General features: G+C 44.6%; 1 protein-coding gene across 1 annotated transcript in view; it reads right to left on the reverse strand.

The window, feature by feature from the left end:
• Positions 1–23452, reverse strand: part of TERB2 (telomere repeat binding bouquet formation protein 2) — a 151091-nt gene that overhangs the window by 15078 nt on the left and 112561 nt on the right. Inside the window, exons 4-5 of the mRNA XM_077260979.1 lie at positions 1866–1927; positions 635–681 (exon numbers count right to left, since the gene is read on the reverse strand). Coding sequence (XP_077117094.1) covers positions 635–681; positions 1866–1927 — 109 coding nt within the window. The remainder of the gene's footprint in view (positions 1–634; positions 682–1865; positions 1928–23452) is intronic.

Genomic DNA, 23452 nt, shown 5'->3' on the forward strand with positions numbered 1-23452 from the left:
ACATACAGGTATATACTATATACAGAAGAGATGACATACAGTATACTATATACAGGAAGAGATGACACAAAGGTATATACAATATACAGGAGATGACATACAGCAGGTATATACTATTTACAGGGGAGATGACATACAGGTATATACTATATACAGGAGATGACATACAGGTTTATACTATATATAAGGGAGATGAAAAACATGTATATACTGAGGGGAAAATGAGAGGTGTGAGGTGAAAATGAGAGGTGTGAGGTGAAAATGAAAAGGTGTGAGTGCAAAATGAGAAGAGTGAGGGAAAATAGTGGAGTGATGGGAAAATGACAGATGTGAGGTGGAAATGACAAGTGTTAGGGGAATGAGAGGAGTGAGGGGGAATGAGAGGCGTGAGGGGGAAAATAAGAGGAGTGAGGGGGAAAATGAGAGGTGTGAGGGAGAAAATGAGAGATGTGAAGGGGAAAATGAGAGGTGTGAGGGGGAAAATGAGAGGCGTGATGGGAAAATAAGAGAAGTGAGGTGCTATAACTAACCACAGACATTTACTATGCCCAGGCAATGCCGGGCTCTTCAGCTAGTATATATATATATAAATATGTAGCTTACACCATATTAATGTTTAACATCCTAAATCTACCTCTGTTTATATTCAGGGTTCAATGGCTCATCCTCTAGATCTGTACACTGAAACAAAAACCAAATAATTTCTCTAGGTACACAATTTGGAATTTTCTACATTGTCAAATTCAGTATAGCAAGCTGCTCTCAATCTACCAAAGATAAAAAAAAAATAATGTAGACTATAGTATATTTACATTTTTTTCCCTGTCATATACACCTGAGGGATTTTCCAACTAACAAAGTTCATTTTAATCAATAGATGTTGGAATAATAAAAATTTGCACAGTTAGATGTGTTAATTTTTTTTTCCTGTACTGAGGTAAACTTATAAATGTGCCCCTGCTGTGTACTGTGTAATGTCTGTGTCTGACTGTGCAGGGACATGGTCTGATCATACCGCAGCTCCTTGGCAGGGGAGGAAGTAAAAGATTATACGAATATTACAACAACGGATCGCAAATTTGTTTGATGTAAAATATTGTTTTAAAATAAGCAGGGAAATATTTTACCTCTCAAAAAGAATAAGCTATGATCCCGTGCTGTCCTGTCTGTCTGTATACTCTTTTGCTTCCTCTCCTGACCAGGAGCTGTGGAATGATCAGACCATGTTCCTGCACGGTCAGACACAGACACTACACAGTACACAGCAGGGACACATTTATAAGATTATCTCAGCACAGGAACATTTTATTTAAACATATTTAATCAGGGAACTTATTATTATTCCAAGATCTATTGATTAAAATTATATTTTGTTTGTGGGGAATTCCCCTTTAATTAAAAAAACAAAAAAAAAAAACAACAACATTATGTATCAATATGTCATGAGTAAAACTGGTATAAGTAAGTCCATCATCCCATAGGTGGGATGATGTCTCTGGTAGACACTTAGGGTGGGGGTGATCTATATATGGAGTGGCCCTGTAGATGTGATGGAATAACTTCTCCAAGTATTCTTGTAGTTTGTGGGTGAAAACAGCTTTGTACCACAACTTGAATAAACTCATATAATTGAATGTTTAGTGTTTACATTAAATGCATCATGCTGTACTCCTATGTTTTGGGGATACAGATAGATTTAAAAAATTGTGGAAGAACACTACTTTGGAGGACAGTTATGGGGGAATGTAGTATCGTTTGGTGTATCTTGCAGGGCAAGCTTTTTTATGGTGATAGGTGATTAGGTATATTTGTAATTTGATATTATTCTAGCATGAATCCTGAAATTACAGTATATTTTTACTGACCTGTTGGATATGTGAGGATTTATCTTGTTCCCATATGAAGTTGCCAATTTTCATTTTGATTTCTGCCATGAAAAATACACTTTTAGATTTTTCACTATGAAAAGTAACACACGACTACTGTATCATCAGCTTTGAAAAACTGGTGTGCAGGTGCTGAATACAGCTTCAGATGGCAACATTTACCAGATTTGACTTTATCACATGATGGACACCAACGGAGCCCAGTGGATCATATTCAGGGGCAGACACTGACAGCTTGGGGGGCCCCTGTGTAAGAAATGTGACTGGGCTCCCCCCCTTTTATGGTGAAAAAGAGATATACAGTGTGGGACATGTCTATGAATATACCTAAATAAAATGGGACTGGTTGGTGATATCAACTTCCTGTTTGTGGCACATTAGTATATGGGAGGGGGAAAACATTTCAAGATGGGTGGTGACCATGGTGGCCATTTTGAAGTCAGCCATTTTGAATCCAACTTTATTTTTTCCAATGGAAAGAGGGTCATGTGATACATCAAACTTATTGAGAATTTCACAAGAAAAACAATAGTGTGCTTGGTTTTAACATAACTTTATTCTTTCATTAGTTATTTACAAGTTTCTCTTTGTTTACAGCCATTGACATGTCGCAGAGGTTAACATGTGAGGAGCGGATAGAAATTGTGTGGATGTCTGGTGAATGTAGTACCCGGGTCATTGCAGCAGATTTCAATGCAAGACACCCTACGCAAGAAAACTGTCAGCATTCCCATGTTAATAATAATGTTCTGTTTAAACTGAGGGTCCTGTTGCAATTTTTGTTTTGCCCATTCTGCAAATTCAGCATGCTGGCATCAGTTGAACATCCCTTCGGCAGATATTAGCTACTCACAAATGGCACCCTTACAAAATCCAGCTGCTGCAGCATCTCAACGAAGATGACCCAGATAGGTGCACTGAATTTGCAGAATGGGCAAAACAAAAATTGGAACAGGACCCTCAGTTTAAACAGAACATTATGTTCAGTGATGAGGCAAGCTTTTTTGGGTGGCCCATTTATATGGATACACCTAAATAACATGGGAATGCTGGCAGTTTTCTTGCGTAGGGTGTCTTGCATTGAAATCTGCTGCAATTACCCGGGTACTGCGTTGTCCAGACATCAACATAATTTCTATTCACTCCTCACGTGTTAACCTCTGCGACATGTCAATGGCTGTAAACAAAGAGAAACTTGTAAACAACTCATGAAAGAATAAAGTTACATTAAAGCCAAGCACACTATTGTTTTTCTTGTGAAATTCTCAATAAGCTTGATGTGTCACATGACCCTCTTCCCATTTGAAAAAATAAAGTTGGATCCAAAATGGCTGACTTCAAAAAGGCCGCCATGGTCACCACCCATCTTGAAAAGTTTTCCCCCTCCCAAATACTAATGTGCCACAAACAGGAAATTGATATCACCAACCATTCCCATTTTATTTAGGTGTATCCATATACATGGCCCACCGTGTGTGTGTGTGTATATATATATATATATATATATATATATATATATATATATATACACACACACACACACACATACATACATACATATACACACAGTATATATATATATATATATATATATATGTATATATATATATATATATATATATATATATATATATATATGCACACACTGCTCAAAAAAATAAAGGGAACACTAAAATCCCACATCCTAGATATCACTGAATGAAATATTCCAGTTGTAAATCTTTATTCATTACATAGTGGAATGTGTTGAGAACAATAAAACCTAAACATTATCAATGTAAATCACAACTAATATCCCACAGATGTCTGGAGTTGAAATGATGCTCAAAATCAAAATGGAAAATTAAGTTACAGGCTGATCCAAATTCAGTGGAAATGCCTCAAGACAAAGAAATGATGCTCAGTAGAGACCCGGTGGAGAGTGATCTGCTGTCTGCAACATCCTTCAGCATGACCGGTTTGGCAGTGGGTCAGTAATGGTGTGGGGTGGCATTTTTTTGGAGGGCCGTACTGGTGGCTGGTGCGGTTGCCCCTGGGTTCCCCCTAATGCCGGACAATGCCAGAACTCATGTAGCTGGAGTGTGTCAGCAGTTCCTGCAAGATGAAGGCATTGACTGTGCTATAAATAATAAGGCTACATCCCTGTATCCGTGTGCAGTGTCGGTGTGCTGCGCACTTTTACAGATGCAATGAGCATGTCCTATGCTGATCCTCAAAATCGGATCAGAACAAAACATTCTCAGATCCATGATTTTCATGTATGTGTGAGTGGACCTATAAAACTCTACGAGTCTGTGTGAAGTCCGATAAAAAAAATCTGGAAGCACATGGACATTTCACACAAATGTGAGAATGTAGAACAAGGGATTTTACAGATAACATTATCACTCCACGTCAAACAGTGCAGATACAGAATAATATCTACATCCAGTCACTTACTGCTGACAGCTCGCCTAATTAGAGCTGCTTTCTCCTGCTTCTTCTCGATCTGGTCAGGCCTTCATGTTGACATCTCCCAGCCATGACTTGTCTTGTCACGATGAGTGTCGCAGCCCTAAAAATAAATGTGTTTTACGCAGTGTCCTTCCTGCCAACACACTAGGATATAAATTTTCTCCTGCAAATCCTGAACATTTACACATAGCCTTAGTCCCTGTCCTGTGTCCCTCCAATCAGTATAAGTCCTTGATAGCATCATAATGAATTCGGGGTAGGGAAAGACACCATCAGGCACTGAGCATCCTCTGCCACCTCCCAATACATTACATAAAGGGTCCTACGCACCTTACCACCTCCTCTCCCCAATAAATTTTAAGTCCCCAATAGCATCACAATGAATTATGAGAAGGGGAGGACACTATCAGCGGTTTAGCATCCTCCTCCACCGCTCAATTCTTTTCACATCCATATCTAATGTCTTCCTCCCCCTCCTCCTGTTCATAAGTCCATTATAAGTTCTCCTTACTCCCATCCGAATCCCCCACATCCATCATTTTCCTCTCCACCACCCCATTATTGCCCTCTCCACCACCTCCATCATTGTCCTCTCCAACAACCCAATCACTGTTCTCCCCCACTACCTCCATCATTGCCCTCTCCAAGTCCACAAACATTGTTTTCCCCACCACTCCCATCATTATCCTCTCCCCAACCACCATCATTCTCTACTACCACCCCCATTTGTTGTCCTTTGCACCACCTCCATCATTGCCTTGTCCCCCACCACCTCCATCATTGCCCTCTCCACCACCTCAATTATTGTTTTCCCCCACTACCTCCATCATTGCCCTCTAAAACACCCCAATCATTGCTCTTCCCCACTACTCCCATCATTGTCCTTTCCACCACCTCCATCATTGCCCTCTCCTCTACACATCATCATTGCCCTTTCTACCACTTCCATCATTGCCTTCTCCCCCACTACCTCCATTGTTGCCCATTCCACCACCTCCCTCATTGCCCATTCCACCACTACCATCATTGCCTTCTCCCCCACCACCCCTATCATTGCCCTCCCAACCACCTCCATCATTTCCTCTCCACCCCAGTAATTTCCATCTCCAACACCCAAATCATTGTCCTTTCCACAACCTCCATCATTGCCTTTTCCCCACAACCCCATCATTGTTCTTTCCACCACCACCATCATTGTCCTTTCTACCACCACCATCATTGCCTTCTACCCCACCACCTCCATCATTGCCCTTTCCACCACCTCCATCATTGCTTTATCCCTCACCATCTCCATCATTGCCTTCTCCCCCACCACCCCATCACTGCCCTCTATACCACCTACACACATACACACACACTCACACAGAACACCACTCACCTCTCCGCACGTTCGCCATAACCGAAGCATCTTCGTCACTGACAGCTTCCTCTCTCTGACACAGAAGCGTGCTGAATGATGACGCCATCCAGCTGCATGACTGTGACAGGAAGTGCGAGCAGGAAGCAGGACAGATCCCTGCAGCTCTGCTCTGCTGCCATTTTCTCCTGTAGGCAGCGCTGCCATCTTCTCCTGTAGGCAGCAGAGCAGCAAGGATCACTTCCTGCTCGACGCACATGAGAGCAATCTGGCCGGAGGCCCCCCGGAGCTTCGGGGCAGGATAAACAGTCCAGATTACCCTCAGTGTTAGCCACCCTGCAGGGGCCCCCTCCACCTCCAGGCCCCTGTGCAGCCACACCGGCTGCACATGCAGTATGTCCACCCCTGATCATACTGACTTATAATAGGGTGCATCACAGTGTCTATCATTTCATCAGAAAAATATGACATAACCTGTGATGAATGCTCCAAGTGAAGCCTCCAATTCAGATGTGAACGCATCCTGAACATATATTATTGTGTATCTTGTTTCCGTTAAAGTGGCCATGGCCAACATTTTATAATACCAGAAGCTCCATGCCTATTGAGATGTATATGTTTTCCATTAACTCCTATTGTTAAAAAAAAATCTACTTGCATAGAAAAGTGGAGTGCTTTTTAAAAAGTTGAAATATGGTATACTAAAAAAGCCAACTTACTGCAGTTGCCTAGTGCCGCCGGAGCACGAAACTAAAGTCGCTGCCACCAACGACAATGATGAGAATGTATTAGAAGCTCAATGGTATATGATTTTCCATTTTATTAGTATATGATTAACCCCTTAGTGACAGAGCCAATTTGGTACTTAATGACCAAGCCAATTTTTACAATTCTGACCACTGTCACTTTATGAGGTTATAGCTCCGGAACGCTTCAACGTATCCCACTGATTCTGAAAATGTTTTTTGTGACATATTGTACTTCATGTTAGTGGTAAAATATATTCGATATAACTTGCATATATTTATGAAAAAAATGGAAGTTTGGCAAAAATGTTGAAAATTTTGCAATTTTCAAAGTTTTAATTTTTGTACACTTAAATCAGAGAGAGTTGACACACAAAATAGTTAAGAAATAACACTTCCCACATGTATACTTTACATCAGCACAATTTTGGAAACATCATTTGTTTTATAGGACTTTATAAGAGTTAAAAGTTGTCCAGCGATTTCTCATTTTTCAACAAAATTTACAAAACCATTTTTTTTAGGGTCCACCTCATATTTGAAGTGAGTTTGGGGGTCAATATAACAGAAAATACCCAAAAGTGACACCATTCTGAAAACTGCACCCCTCAAGGTGCGCAAAACCACATTCAGGAAGTTTATTAACCCTTCAGGTGCTTCACGAGAACTAAAGCAATGTGGAAGGAAAAAATTACCATTTTACTTTTTTCACAAAAAATTTACTTTGGAACCATTTTTCTTTACAAGGGTATCAGGAGAAAATGGACCCCAAAATTTGTTGAGCAACTTCTCCTGAGTACACCGATACCACATGTGTGAAGAAAAGCCACTGTTCGGGTGCATGGCAGGGCTCAGAAGGGAGGAAGCACCATTTGACTTTTTGAAAGCAAAATTGGCTGGAATCAATAATGGTGCCATGTTGTGTTTGAAGACCCCCTAATGTACCTAAACAGTGGAATCCCCCAATTCTAACTCCAACCCTAACACCTAAGATACCCCTAATCCCAACCCTAGCCATAACCCTAACCACAACCCTAACCCCAACACATCCCTAACCCTAATCCCAACCCTAGCCATAATCCTAACCACAGCCCTAACACCAACACACCCCTAACCATAATCCTAACCCTGACCATAACCCTAACTAAAACCCTATCCCTAATGCCAACCATAATCACAACCCTAACCTAAACACAACCCTAACCTAACTCTAGCCACAACCCTATCCCTAGCCAAACCCTAACCCTAGCCCTATCCCTAACCCTAGCCCAACCCTAACCCTAGCTCAACCCTAACCCTAGCTCTAGTCCAACCCTAGCTCTAACCCAATCCTAATGGAAAAATGGAAATCATTTTTTTATTATTATTTTTACCTAACTAAGAGGGTGATAAAGGGGGATTTGATTTACTATTTTTTTTTATTTTGATCACTGTGATAGAGTCTATCACAGTGATCAAAATGAACCAGTAGGAAATATTTCCTATTGTTGCCGGCTGCCGGCCAGCAGATCTCGGCAGGCGCAGTGCGCAAGCGCCCGCCATTTTCTTCTCAGAAGAAGATGCCAATGGCCGAGGGACAGGATCAGGGGATGAAGGAGCGTCCAGGTGATTCCATTTCTCTCTCCTCTGATGTGAAAGATCATATCAGAGGAGAGAGATAATAAATGGAAAATCTAACATAGTAACTTAGTAACATAGTTAGTAAGGCTGAAAAAAGACATTTGTCCATCCAGTTCAGCCTATATTCCATCATAATAAATCCCCAGATCTACGTCCTTCTACAGAACCTAATAATTGTATGATACAATATTGTTCTGCTCCAGGAAGACATCCAGGCCTCTCTTGAACCCCTCGACTGAGTTCGCCATCACCACCTCCTCAGGCAAGCAATTCCAGATTCTCACTGCCCTAACAGTAAAGAATCCTCTTCTATGTTGGTGGAAAAACCTTCTCTCCTCCAGACGCAAAGAATGCCCCCTTGTGCCCGTCACCTTCCTTGGTATAAACAGATCCTCAGCGAGATATTTGTATTGTCCCCTTATATACTTATACATGGTTATTAGATCGCCCCTCAGTCGTCTTTTTTCTAGACTAAATAATCCTAATTTTGCTAATCTATCTGGGTATTGTAGTTCTCCCATCCCCTTTATTAATTTTGTTGCCCTCCTTTGTACTCTCTCTAGTTCCATTATATCCTTCCTGAGCACCGGTGCCCAAAACTGGACACAGTACTCCATGTGCGGTCTAACTAGGGATTTGTACAGAGGCAGTGTAATGCTCTCATCATTAGTGTTGAGCGATACCGTCCGATACTTGAAAGTATCGGTATCGGAAAGTATCGGCCGATACCGGCAAAGTATCGGATCCAATCCGATACCGATACCCGATACCAATACAAGTCAATGGGACTCAGGTATCGGACGGTATTCCTGATGGTTCCCAGGGTCTGAAGGAGAGGAAACTCTCCTTCAGGCCCTGGGAACCATATAAATGTGTAAAAGAAAGAATTAAAATAAAAAATATCGCTATACTCACCTGTCCGACGCAGCCGGGACCTCAGCGAGGGAACCGGCAGCGTTGTTTGTTTAAAATTCGCGCTATTACTTGGTTACGTGAATTCCCGGCTTGTGATTGGTCAGGTCGGCCATGTTGCCGGGACGCGGACCAATCACAGCAAGCCGTGACGAAATTACGTCACGGCTTGCTGTGATTGGTCCGCGTCCCGGCAATATGGCCGCCCTGACCAATCACAAGCCGTGACGTCACGGGAGGCTGGACACGCGCCCATTTTAAAATGAGCGCGTCCAGCCTCCCGGCTTGTGATTGGTTGACCGCGGCGCAACCAATCACAAGCCGTGACGTCACGGGAGGCTGGACACGCGCCCATTTTAAAATGAGCGCGTCCAGCCTCCCGGCTTGTGATTGGTTGACCGCGGCGCAACCAATCACAAGCCGTGACGTCACGGGAGGCTGGACACGCGCCCATTTTAAAATGAGCGCGTCCAGCCTCCCGGCTTGTGATTGGTTGACCGCGGCGCAACCAATCACAAGCCGTGACGTCACGGGAGGCTGGACACGCGCCCATTTTAAAATGAGCGCGTCCAGCCTCCCGGCTTGTGATTGGTTGACCGCGGCGCAACCAATCACAAGCCGTGACGTCACGGGAGGCTGGACACGCGCCCATTTTAAAATGAGCGCGTCCAGCCTCCCGGCTTGTGATTGGTTGACCGCGGCGCAACCAATCACAAGCCGTGACGTCACGGGAGGCTGGACACGCGCTCATTTTAAAATGGGCGCGTGTCCAGCCTCCCGTGACGTCACGGTTTGTGATTGGTTGCGCCGCGGTCAACCAATCACAAGCCGGGAGGCTGGACGCGCTCATTTTAAAATGGGCGCGTGTCCAGCCTCCCGTGACGTCACGGTTTGTGATTGGTTGCGCCGCGGTCAACCAATCACAAGCCGGGAGGCTGGACGCGCTCATTTTAAAATGGGCGCGTGTCCAGCCTCCCGTGACGTCACGGCTTGTGATTGGTCAGGGCGGCCATATTGCCGGGACGCGGACCAATCACAGCAAGCCGTGACGTAATTTCGTCACGGCTTGCTGTGATTGGTCCGCGTCCCGGCAACGTGGCCGACCTGACCAATCACAAGCCGGGAATTCACGTAACCAAGTAATAGCGCGAATTTTAAACAAACAACGCTGCCGGTTCCCTCGCTGAAGTCCCGGCTGCGTCGGAGAGGTGAGTATAGCGATATTTTTTATTTTAATTCTCTCTTTTACACATTTTAACATTAATGTTGTTGCGATACCCGATACCCGATACCACAAGAGTATCGGAATCCCGGTATCGGAATTCCGATACAGCAAGTATCGGCCGATACCCGATACTTGCAGCATCGGAATGCTCAACACTACTCATCATGTGTATCCAGACCTCTTTTAATGCACCCCATGATCCTGTTTGCCTTGGCAGCTGCTGCCTGGCACTGGCTGCTCCAAGTAAGTTTATCATTAACTAGGATCCCCAAGTCCTTCTCCCTGTCAGATTTACCCAGTGGTTTCCCGTTCAGTGTGTAATGGTGATATTGATTCCTTCTTCCCATGTGTATAACCTTACATTTATCATTGTTAAACCTCATCTGCCACCTTTCAGCCCAAGTTTCCAACTTATCCAGATCCATCTGTAGCAGAATACTATCTTCTCTTGTATTAACTGCTTTACATAGTTTTGTATCATCTGCAAATATCAATATTTTACTGTGTAAACCTTCTACCAGATCATTAATGAATATGTTGAAGAGAACAGACCCCAATACCGACCCCTGCGGTACCCCACTGGTCACAGCGACCCAGTTAGAGACTATACCATTTATAACCACCCTCTGCTTTCTATCACTAAGCCAGTTACTAACCCATTTACACACATTTTCCCCCAGACCAAGCATTCTCATTTTGTGTACCAACCTCTTGTGCGGCACGGTATCAAACGCTTTGGAAAAATCGAGATATACCACATCCAATGACTCACCGTGGTCCAGCCTATAGCTTACCTCTTCATAAAAACTGATTAGATTGGTTTGACAGGAGCGATTTCTCGTAAACCCATGCTGATATGGAGTTAAACAGTTATTCTCATTGAGATAATCCAGAATAACATCCTTCAGAAACCCTTCAAATATTTTACCAACAGTAACAACAGTTAGACTTACTGGCCTATAATTTCCAGGTTCACTTTTAGAGCCCTTTTTGAATATTGGCACCACATTTGCTATGCGCCAGTCCTGCGGAACAGACCCCGTCGCTATAGAGTCCCTAAAAATAAGAAATAATGGTTTATCTATTACATTACTGACATTACTGACATTTTTTTTCCGGTCGCCGTTATTCCATGAGTAACAGTGAGCGCAACACTGGGGTCAGTAAAAACCGACCCAAATCATGTTCTTCGGGGTCTCAGCTACCCTGGTAGCCAAGACCCCTAGAATTTCCAACACTGGGTGGCGCTATAACCTTATTTATCAGCACCATTAAAAAGCGGCACTGAGGAATAAGTTGCCTTAATTGCCTCCGTTAAAAAGCATATCGGCGGTTATTAAGGGGTTAAAATGAGTAAAGCTGCTGAGTGCCCAGAAATATGTTGCTGTTCACAGATGTAATGCCTGCTGCAGCGCAGTAGCACACAACTTCCACTAGAGGTGCGGGTGAAGGAAAATAGGTACACTCACAGAGAAACCACAGACAGCAGGAAGGAGCCACTACGTGGCGGAAGAGTAGTCAGAAAAACCAGGTCAGCAGCAGAGAGGGAATGAAGTACCAGAGGTCACAGTAATACTCGTGGTCAGAAACAAGCCAAAGAAGTCAGAGCCAGTTGGGAGCAGGAAAGCCAGAGACGGAAGACAATCAAACAGGTCAGGGGACAAGCCAAGTCAAATACCAAGAGGTCACAACACAGAGAGCAAATAATACGATGATCGAAGTCATAGGGAAAAACAGGAACAGTACCCAGGTAAACGGGTAGAGGACAAATCAGGGTATAACGGGGTCAGCTGCTCAAGCCAAAGACTGGAACTATAACTGACACATCTTGCAGATAACAGCAGACTGAAATAGCCAGACAGATATCAAAACAAGGCAGGGAAGATTAACCCCCACATGACCATCCCGGGGAGAGAATAATCAGAAACAAACCCCGGACTGGATGATGACACTAGAGCTGTATTTGGCTTTCATGCTGCCCTAGGCACTTTAAGTGGTCACAGCCCTTACTGATAAGTCAAACTATGAATACGACATGTGCACACATCTCTTTAAGGCAGATCTGCTATGTAACCCACCTGAAAAAATGCTAATTAAATGCTGAAAGGAATGAATATCTACACTTGCTGCACACACTGATACTCAGTATTTTCAGCTTCTTTTAACCGCTTCAAGTTTTCAAAGAAGCCAAGCAGTTAAAATAGGTATCCTAAACGTTTTTCAGGCGGCTATTGCTAGGAATCTGCTCAATAATATTTAATACAGCTTAAGCCAAAAAAAAACGATGGCTAAAAGATGTTAGAAAATAAGCAAAAAAAAACAGTTGCTTCAACCAAAAAAGCCACCAGTCTGTCCTAACGAGTCTTTGGCCTGAAAAACTCCTAGGATTCGCAGACATTAAAAGGACATCATGTGCACATACTCTAAAAGTTCACATACCCTTTAGCCAAGGTACAGTACTCATACACATTAGACTAAAGTTGGCCAAGCCCAGAGATATCGAGAGGTCAGTCTAATGTGTATTACTGTCCCTAACTGATGATTGTCACGGAGATATGGATACAGAATGTCTGATTTTGGACTGTGAATCCTTTTGTTCTTTAAAAGATAAGCATACCGCCAAAGATGTCTAGCAGCAGTTATCTAATAGAGAACACAAGAGCACTCAACAAAGTGAGGGCTCCCGTGTATGGGACAGTCAGGTAAGATAGCTGCCAGCCGAATGATGGGACAGTTGTCTTTAGTGTATGGGGGCTTCAGTCAAATACTTGTTGAGCAGACATACATGGCCTCATTCAGATGTCTGTATTTTTAGTCTGGAATACTGACCTTATAATGATCTACTATCAAGTGTAATAAATTAAAAACTGCTACATCTACATGACTACATCACCAGAACCACCATTGGTGTTATGATCCTAGTGGTAGAGGATCTCAGAAGTTCCAGCTAAGTCCGCAAACACAAAAACCAGCTCATAGGGAGGTGGTAACTTGGCTGACCGTATATCTAATCCTAGCACAACAACTAGAAGTAGCCGGGGAACGTACCTACGTTGATTCTAGACGTCTCGCACCAGCCGGAGAACTAACTAACCCTTTCAGAGAAAATAAGACCTCACTTGCCTCAAGAGAAAGGACCCCAAAGTTATAATACAAGCCCCCAACAAATAATAACGGTGAGGTAAGAAGAAAAGACAAACGTAAGAATGAACTAGATTTAGCAAAGAGAGGCCCACTAATTAATAGCAGAAAATAGGAAGGAGACTTATACGGTCAGCAAAAACCCTACAAAAATATCCATGCTGAAAATCCAAGAACCCCCGCACCGACTAACGGTGTGGGGGGAGAATATCAGCCCCCCTAGAGCTTCCAGCAAAAATCAGGAATCACATTATGAACAAGCTGGAACAAAATAGAAGCAAAGCGAATAAACAAAAATAAGAAAGCAGGACTTAGCTTATCTTGCAAAGAACAGGAGACCAGGAGTCAGGAGCAAACAGACATAGACTGACTACATCGATTCCAGGCACTAGACTGAGTTTCCAGGAAGTCTAAATAGGAACACCCAAGGCCTAACGAACTAGGTGGGTACCAACCTGGAGAAAGATGATCCAAGTGTAATACCGCTAGTGACCACAAGAGGGAGCCAAGAAATATAGTTCACAACAGTACCCCCCCTTTAAGGAGGGGTCACCGAACCCTCACCAAGACCACCAGGGCGATCAGGATGAGCAGCGTGAAAGGCACGCACCAAATCGGCCGCATGAACATCAGAGGCGACCACCCAGGAATTATCCTCCTGACCATAGCCCTTCCATTTGACCAGATACTGAAGCCTCCGTCTAGAGAGACGAGAATCCAAGATCTTCTCCACCATGTACTCCAACTCGCCCTCAACCAAGACCGGAGCCGGAGGGTCAACAGCAGGAACCACAGGCACAATGTACCGCCGTAACAGAGACCTATGGAACACATTGTGAATGGCAAATGACACCGGAAGATCCAAACGAAAAGACAACGGATTAAGGACTTCCAAAATTTTATAAGGACCAATAAAGCGAGGCTTAAACTTAGGTGAGGAAACCTTCAGAGGGACATACCGAGAAGATAACCAAACCAAATCCCCAACACGAAGTCGGGGACCCACACCGCGGCGGCGGTTGGCAAAACGCTGAGCCTTCTCCTATGACAACTTCAAGTTGTCCACCACATGATTCCAAATCCGCTGCAACCTATCCACCACGGAATCCACCCCAGGACAGTCAGAAGGTTCAACATGACCCGAGGAAAAACGAGGATGAAAACCAGAGTTGCAGAAAAATGGCGAAACCAAAGTAGCGGAACTAGCCCGATTATTAAGGGCAAACTCAGCCAATGGCAAGAAGGTCACCCAATCATCCTGATCCGCAGAAACAAAACATCTCAAATAAGCCTCCAGCGTCTGATTGGTTCGCTCCGTTTGGCCATTAGTCTGAGGATGAAAGGCAGATGAAATCAATGGCCATCTTAGCACAAAAAGCGCCAGAATCTGGACACAAACTGGGATCCTCTGTCAGACACGATATTCTCAGGAATGCCATGCAAGCGAACCACATTCTGAAAGAACAAAGGAACCAGATCAGAAGAGGAAGGCAACTTAGGCAAGGGCACCAAATGGACCATCTTGGAAAAGCGATCACTGTTATGGTTCTCAATGGCAAGAGAACATAGCCCAGCAAACATGAGTACTAGCTCTTGGAAGGATGGAAACTAAACTGACCATGAACTAAACCTGCCGCACAACTAACAGTAGCCGGGTAGCGTTGCCTACGTTTTTATCCCTAGACGCCCAGCGCCGGCCGGAGGACTAACTAATCCTGGCAGAGGAAAATATAGTCCTGGCTCACCTCTAGAGAAATTTCCCCGATAGGCAGACAGAGGCCCCCACATATATTGGCGGTGATTTTAGATGAAATGACAAACGTAGTATGAAAATAGGTTTAGCAAAATTGAGGTCCGCTTACTAGATAGCAGGAAGACAGAAAGGACACTTTCATGGTCAGCTGAAAACCCTATCAAAATACCATCCTGAAATTACTTTAAGACTCTAGTATTAACTCATAACATCAGAGTGGCAATTTCAGATCACAAGAGCTTTCCAGACACAGAAACGAAACTACAGCTGTGAACTGGAACAAAATGCAAAAACAAACGAGGACAAAGTCCAACTTAACTGGGAGTTGTCTAGCAGCAGGAACATGCACAGAAAGGCTTCTGATTACAATGTTGACCGGCATGGAAGTGACAGAGGAGCAAGGTTAAATAGCGACTCCCACATCCTGATGGAAACAGGTGAACAGAGGGGATGATGCACACCAGTTCAATTCCACCAGTGGCCACCGGGGGAGCCCAAAATCCAATTTCACAACAGTACCCCCCCCTCAAGGAGGGGGTACCGAACCCTCACCAGAACCACCAGGGCGATCAGGATGAGCCCTATGAAAGGCACGGACCAGATCGGAGGCATGAACATCAGAGGCAGTCACCCAAGAATTATCCTCCTGACCGTATCCCTTCCATTTGACCAGATACTGGAGTTTCCGTCTGGAAACACGGGAGTCCAAGATTTTTTCCACAACGTACTCCAACTTGCCCTCAACCAACACCGGAGCAGGAGGCTCAACGGAAGGCACAACCGGTACCTCATACCTGCGCAACAATGACCGATGAAAAACATTATGAATAGAAAAAGATGCAGGGAGGTCCAAACGGAAGGACACAGGGTTAAGAATCTCCAATATCTTGTACGGGCCGATGAACCGAGGCTTAAACTTAGGAGAAGAAACCCTCATAGGGACAAAACGAGAAGACAACCACACCAAGTCCCCAACACAAAGCCGAGGACCAACCCGACGCCGGCGGTTGGCAAAAAGCTGAGTCTTCTCCTGGGACAACTTCAAATTGTCCACTACCTGCCCCCAAATCTGATGCAACCTCTCCACCACAGCATCCACTCCAGGACAATCCGAAGATTCCACCTGACCAGAAGAAAATCGAGGATGAAACCCCGAATTACAGAAAAAAGGAGACACCAAGGTGGCAGAGCTGGCCCGATTATTGAGGGCAAACTCCGCTAAAGGCAAAAAAGCAACCCAATCATCCTGATCTGCAGACACAAAACACCTCAAATATGTCTCCAAGGTCTGATTCGTCCGCTCGGTCTGGCCATTTGTCTGAGGATGGAAAGCAGACGAGAAAGACAAATCTATGCCCATCCTAGCACAGAATGCTCGCCAAAATCTAGACACGAATTGGGTTCCTCTGTCAGAAACGATATTCTCCGGAATACCATGCAAACGGACCACATTTTGAAAAAACAGAGGAACCAACTCGGAAGAAGAAGGCAACTTAGGCAGGGGAACCAAATGGACCATCTTAGAGAAACGGTCACACACCACCCAGATGACAGACATCTTCTGAGAAACAGGAAGATCCGAAATAAAATCCATCGAGATGTGCGTCCAGGGCCTCTTCGGGATAGGCAAGGGCAACAACAATCCACTAGCCCGAGAACAACAAGGCTTGGCCCGAGCACAAACGTCACAAGACTGCACAAAGCCTCGCACATCTCGAGACAGGGAAGGCCACCAGAAGGACCTTGCCACCAAATCCCTGGTACCAAAGATTCCAGGATGACCTGTCAACGCAGAAGAATGAACCTCAGAAATGACTTTACTGGTCCAATCATCAGGAACAAACAGTCTACCAGGTGGGCAACGATCAGGTCTATCCGCCTGAAACTCCTGCAAGGCCCGCCGCAGGTCTGGAGAAACGGCAGACAATATCACTCCATGCTTAAGGATACCTGTAGGTTCAGAGTTACCAGGGGAGTCAGGCTCAAAACTCCTAGAAAGGGCATCCGCCTTAACATTCTTAGAACCCGGCAGGTAGGACACCACAAAATTAAACCGAGAGAAAAACAACGACCAGCGCGCCTGTCTAGGATTCAGGCGTCTGGCGGACTCAAGATAAATTAGATTTTTGTGGTCAGTCACTACCACCACCTGATGTCTAGCCCCCTCAAGCCAATGACGCCACTCCTCAAAAGCCCACTTCATGGCCAAAAGCTCCCGATTCCCAACATCATAATTCCGCTCGGCGGGCGAAAATTTACGCGAGAAAAAGGCACAAGGTCTCATCACGGAACAATCGGAACTTCTCTGTGACAAAACTGCCCCAGCTCCGATTTCAGAAGCGTCGACCTCAACCTGAAAAGGAAGAGCAACATCAGGCTGACGCAACACAGGGGCGGAAGAAAAGCGGCGCTTAAGCTCCCGAAAGGCCTCCACAGCAGCAGGGGACCAATCAGCAACATCAGCACCCTTCTTAGTCAAATCAGTCAATGGTTTAACAACATCAGAAAAACCAGCAATAAATCGACGATAAAAGTTAGCAAAGCCCAAAAATTTCTGAAGACTCTTAAGAGAAGAGGGTTGCGTCCAATCACAAATAGCCTGAACCTTGACAGGATCCATCTCGATGGAAGAGGGGGAAAAAATATATCCCAAAAAGGAAATCTTTTGAACCCCAAAAACGCACTTAGAACCCTTCACACACAAGGAATTAGACCGCAAAACCTGAAAAACCCTCCTGACCTGCTGGACATGAGAGTCCCAGTCATCCGAAAAAATCAAAATATCATCCAGATACACAATCATAAATTTATCCAAATAATCACGGAAAATGTCATGCATAAAGGACTGAAAGACTGAAGGGGCATTTGAAAGACCAAAAGGCATCACCAAATACTCAAAGTGGCCCTCGGGCGTATTAAATGCGGTCTTCCACTCATCCCCCTGCTTAATTCGCACCAAATTATACGCCCCACGGAGATCTATCTTAGAGAACCACTTGGCCCCCTTTATGCGAGCAAACAAATCAGTCAGCAGTGGCAACGGATATTGATATTTAACCGTGATTTTATTCAAAAGCCGATAATCAATACACGGTCTCAAAGAGCCATCTTTCTTAGCCACAAAGAAAAAACCGGCTCCTAAGGGAGATGACGAAGGACGAATATGTCCCTTTTCCAGGGACTCCTTTATATATTCTCGCATAGCAGCATGTTCAGGCACAGACAGATTAAATAAACGACCCTTAGGGTATTTACTACCCGGAATCAAATCTATGGCACAATCGCACTCCCGGTGCGGAGGTAATGAACCAAGCTTAGGTTCTTCAAAAACGTCACGATATTCAGTCAAGAATTCAGGAATCTCAGAGGGAATAGATGATGAAATGGAAACCACAGGTACGTCCCCATGCGTCCCCTTACATCCCCAGCTTAACACAGACATAGCTTTCCAGTCAAGGACTGGGTTATGAGATTGCAGCCATGGCAATCCAAGCACCAACACATCATGTAGGTTATACAGCACAAGAAAGCGAATAATCTCCTGATGATCCGGATTAATCCGCATAGTTACTTGTGTCCAGTATTGTGGTTTATTACTAGCCAATGGGGTGGAGTCAATCCCCTTCAGGGGTATAGGAGTTTCAAGAGGCTCCAAATCATACCCACAGCGTTTGGCAAAGGACCAATCCATAAGACTCAAAGCGGCGCCAGAGTCGACATAGGCATCCGCGGTAATAGATGATAAAGAACAAATCAGGGTCACAGATAGAATAAACTTAGACTGTAAAGTGCCAATTGAAACAGACTTATCAAGCTTCTTAGTACGCTTAGAGCATGCTGATATAACATGAGTTGAATCACCGCAATAGAAGCACAACCCATTCTTTCGTCTTAAATTCTGCCGTTCACTTCTGGACAGAATTCTATCACATTGCATATTCTTTGGCGTCTTCTCAGTAGACACCGCCAAATGGTGCACAGGTTTGCGCTCCCGCAGACGCCTATCGATCTGGATAGCCATTGTCATGGACTCATTCAGACCCGCAGGCACAGGGAACCCCACCATAACATCCTTAATGGCATCAGAGAGACCCTCTCTGAAATTCGCCGCCAGGGCGCACTCATTCCACTGAGTAAGCACAGCCCATTTACGGAATTTCTGGCAGTATATTTCAGCTTCGTCTTGCCCCTGAGATAGGGACATCAAGGCCTTTTCCGCCTGAAGCTCTAACTGAGGTTCCTCATAAAGCAACCCCAAGGCCAGAAAAAACGCATCCACATTGAGCAACGCAGGATCCCCTGGAGCCAATGCAAAAGCCCAATCCTGAGGGTCGCCCCGGAGCAAGGAAATCACAATCCTGACCTGCTGAGCAGGATCTCCAGCAGAGCGAGATTTCAGGGACAAAAACAACTTGCAATTATTTTTGAAATTTTGAAAGCAAGATCTATTCCCCGAGAAAAATTCAGGCAAAGGAATTCTAGGTTCAGATATAGGAACATGAACAACAAAATCTTGTAAATTTTGAACTTTCGTGGTGAGATTATTCAAACCTGCAGCTAAACTCTGAATATCCATTTTAAACAGGTGAACACAGAGCCATTCCAGGATTAGAAGGAGAGAGAGAGAGAGAAAGGCTGCAATATAGGCAGACTTGCAAGAGATTCAATTACAAGCACACTCAGAACTGAAGGGAAGGGAAAAAAAAAAAATCTTCAGCAGACTTCTCTTTTCTCTCCTTTCTCTGTCAATTAATTTAACCCTTTGCGGCCGGTCAAACTGTTATGGTTCTCAATGGCAAGAGAACATAGCCCAGCAAACATGAGTACTAGCTCTTGGAAGGATGGAAACTAAACTGACCATGAACTAAACCTGCCGCACAACTAACAGTAGCCGGGTAGCGTTGCCTACGTTTTTATCCCTAGACGCCCAGCGCCGGCCGGAGGACTAACTAATCCTGGCAGAGGAAAATATAGTCCTGGCTCACCTCTAGAGAAATTTCCCCGATAGGCAGACAGAGGCCCCCACATATATTGGCGGTGATTTTAGATGAAATGACAAACGTAGTATGAAAATAGGTTTAGCAAAATTGAGGTCCGCTTACTAGATAGCAGGAAGACAGAAAGGACACTTTCATGGTCAGCTGAAAACCCTATCAAAATACCATCCTGAAATTACTTTAAGACTCTAGTATTAACTCATAACATCAGAGTGGCAATTTCAGATCACAAGAGCTTTCCAGACACAGAAACGAAACTACAGCTGTGAACTGGAACAAAATGCAAAAACAAACGAGGACAAAGTCCAACTTAACTGGGAGTTGTCTAGCAGCAGGAACATGCACAGAAAGGCTTCTGATTACAATGTTGACCGGCATGGAAGTGACAGAGGAGCAAGGTTAAATAGCGACTCCCACATCCTGATGGAAACAGGTGAACAGAGGGGATGATGCACACCAGTTCAATTCCACCAGTGGCCACCGGGGGAGCCCAAAATCCAATTTCACAACAGATCACACACCACCCAGATGACAGACATACCTTGAGACACCGGAAGATCTGAAATGAAATCCATGGAAATGTGTGTCCAGGGCCTCTTCGGGACGGGCAAGGGCAAAAGCAACCCGCTGGCACGAGAACAGCAAGGCTTAGCCCGAGCACAAATCCCACAGGACTGCACAAAGGAATGCACATCCCGCGACAAGGAAGGCCACCAAAAGGACCTAGCCACCAAATCTCTGGTACCAAAAATCCCAGGATGCCCCGCCAACACTGAGGAATGAACCTCGGAGATAACTCTGCTGGTCCATTTATCAGGAACAAACAGTCTATCAGGTGGGCAAGGGTCAGGTCTACCAGCCTGAAATCTCTGCAACACACGACGCAAATCAGGAGAAATGGCCGACAAGATTACTCCCTCTTTAAGAATACCAGCTGGCTCTGAGACTCCCGGAGAGTCAGGCACAAAACTCCTAGAAAGAGCATCGGCCTTCACATTCTTCGAACCAGGCAGGTACGAGACCACAAAGTCAAAACGGGAGAAAAACAACGACCAACGAGCCTGTCTAGGATTCAGGCGCTTAGCAGACTCGAGATACATCAAATTTTTGTGATCCGTCAAGACCACCACACGATGCTTAGCTCCCTCGAGCCAATGACGCCACTCCTCAAATGCCCACTTCATGGCCAACAACTCCCGATTACCAACATCATAGTTCCGCTCCGCAGGCGAAAATTTCCTAGAAAAAAAAGCACAAGGTCTCATCACAGAGCAACCAGAGCCTTTCTGCGACAAAACAGCCCCTGCACCGATCTCAGAAGCGTCCACTTCAACCTAAAAGGGAAGTGAGACATCAGGCTGGCACAAAACAGGCGCCGAAGTAAACCGGCGCTTCAGCTCCCGGAAAGCCTCCACGGCTGCCGGAGCCCAATTAGCCACATCAGAACCTTTCTTGGTCATATCCGTCAAAGGTTTAACAACGCTAGAGAAATTAGCAATAAAACGACGGTAGAAATTAGCAAAACCCAAGAACTTCTGAAGACTCTTAACAGACGTGGGTTGAGTCCAATCATGAATAGCTCGGACCTTGACTGGGTCCATCTCTACTGTACAAGGGGAGAAAATGAAACCCAGAAAGGAAACCTTCTGCACTCCAAAGAGACACTTTGAGCCCTTCACAAACAAAGCATTACCACGCAAAACCTGAAACACCATCCTGACCTGCTTTACATGAGAATCCCAATCATCAGAAAAAAACAGAATATCATCCAGATAAACAATCATAAATTTATCTAGATACTTCCGGAAGATGTCATGCATAAAAAACTGAAACACTGAAGGAGCATTAGAAAGCCCAAAAGGCATCACCAAGTACTCAAAATGACCTTCGGGCGTATTAAACGCAGTTTTCCATTCATCTCCCTGCTTAATGCGCACAAGGTTGTACGCACCACGAAGATCTATCTTGGTGAACCACTTGGCACCCTTAATCCGAGCAAACAAGTCCGACAATAGTGGCAAAGGATACTGAAATTTGACCGTGATTTTATTCAGAAGCCGATAGTCTATACAAGGTCTCAAAGACCCGTCTTTCTTGGCTACAAAAAAGAATCCCGCACCAAGAGGGGAAGAGGATGGACGAATATGTCCCTTCTCCAAAGACTCCTTTATATAAGAACGCATTGCGGCATGCTCAGGTACAGATAAATTAAATAATCGTCCCTTAGGAAATTTACTACCAGGAATCAAATCTATAGCGCAGTCACAGTCCCTATGAGGAGGAAGGGCACTGGACCTGGACTCACTGAATACATCCTGATAGTCCAACAAATACTCCGGAACTTCAGAAGGAGTAGAAGAAGCAATAGACACCGACGGGGAATCGCAATGAATTCCCTGACAACCCCAACTTGACACAGACATTGCCTTCCAATCCAAAACTGGATTATGGGTCTGTAACCATGGCAGACCTAAAACGACCAAATCATGCATTTTATGCAGAACAAGAAAACGAATCACCTCCCGATGTTCAGGAGTCATACACATGGTCACTTGTGTCCAATACTGCGGTTTATTCTCCGCCAATGGCGTAGCATCAGTTCCTCTAAGAGGAATAGGATTTTTCAAAGGCTCCAGGACAAAACCACAGCGCTTGGCGAACGACAAGTCCATAAGACTCAGGGCAGCACCTGAATCCACAAATGCCATTACAGGGTAGGAAGACAATGAGCAAATTAGAGTTACAGACAAAATAAACTTAGGATGCAAATTACCAATGGCAACAGGACTAACCATCTTTGTTAGGCGTTTAGAGCATGCTGAGATAACATGTGTAGAATCACCACAGTAAAAACACAACCCATTCTGACGTCTATGATTTTGTCGTTCAGTTCTAGTCTGAATTATATCACATAGCATTGAGTCAGGTGTCCGTTCAGACAACACTGCCAGAGGATTAGCAGATTTACGCTCCCGCAAACGCCGATCTATCTGAATGGCCAGAGCCATAGAATCACTCAGATTTGTAGGAATGGGAAAACCCACCATCACATTCTTAATGGCTTCAGAAAGGCCATTTCTGAAATTTGCGGCCAGAGCACACTCATTCCATTGAGTAAGCACGGACCTTTTCCGAAATTTTTGGCAATACACTTCAGCCTCATCTTGGCCCTGAGAGATAGCCAGCAACACTTTTTCTGCCTGAATTTCAAGATTGGGCTCCTCATAAAGCAATCCGAGCACCAGAAAAAAGCATCAATATTTGCCAATTCCGGATCTCCTGGCGCCAATGAAAAAGCCCAATCCTGAGGGTCGCCACGCAAGAAAGAGACAACAATTTTAACTTGCTGAGCTGAGTCCCC

Source organism: Ranitomeya variabilis, chromosome 5 (genome assembly GCF_051348905.1).
Source record: "Ranitomeya variabilis isolate aRanVar5 chromosome 5, aRanVar5.hap1, whole genome shotgun sequence".
Taxonomy (NCBI): Eukaryota; Metazoa; Chordata; class Amphibia; order Anura; family Dendrobatidae; genus Ranitomeya; species Ranitomeya variabilis.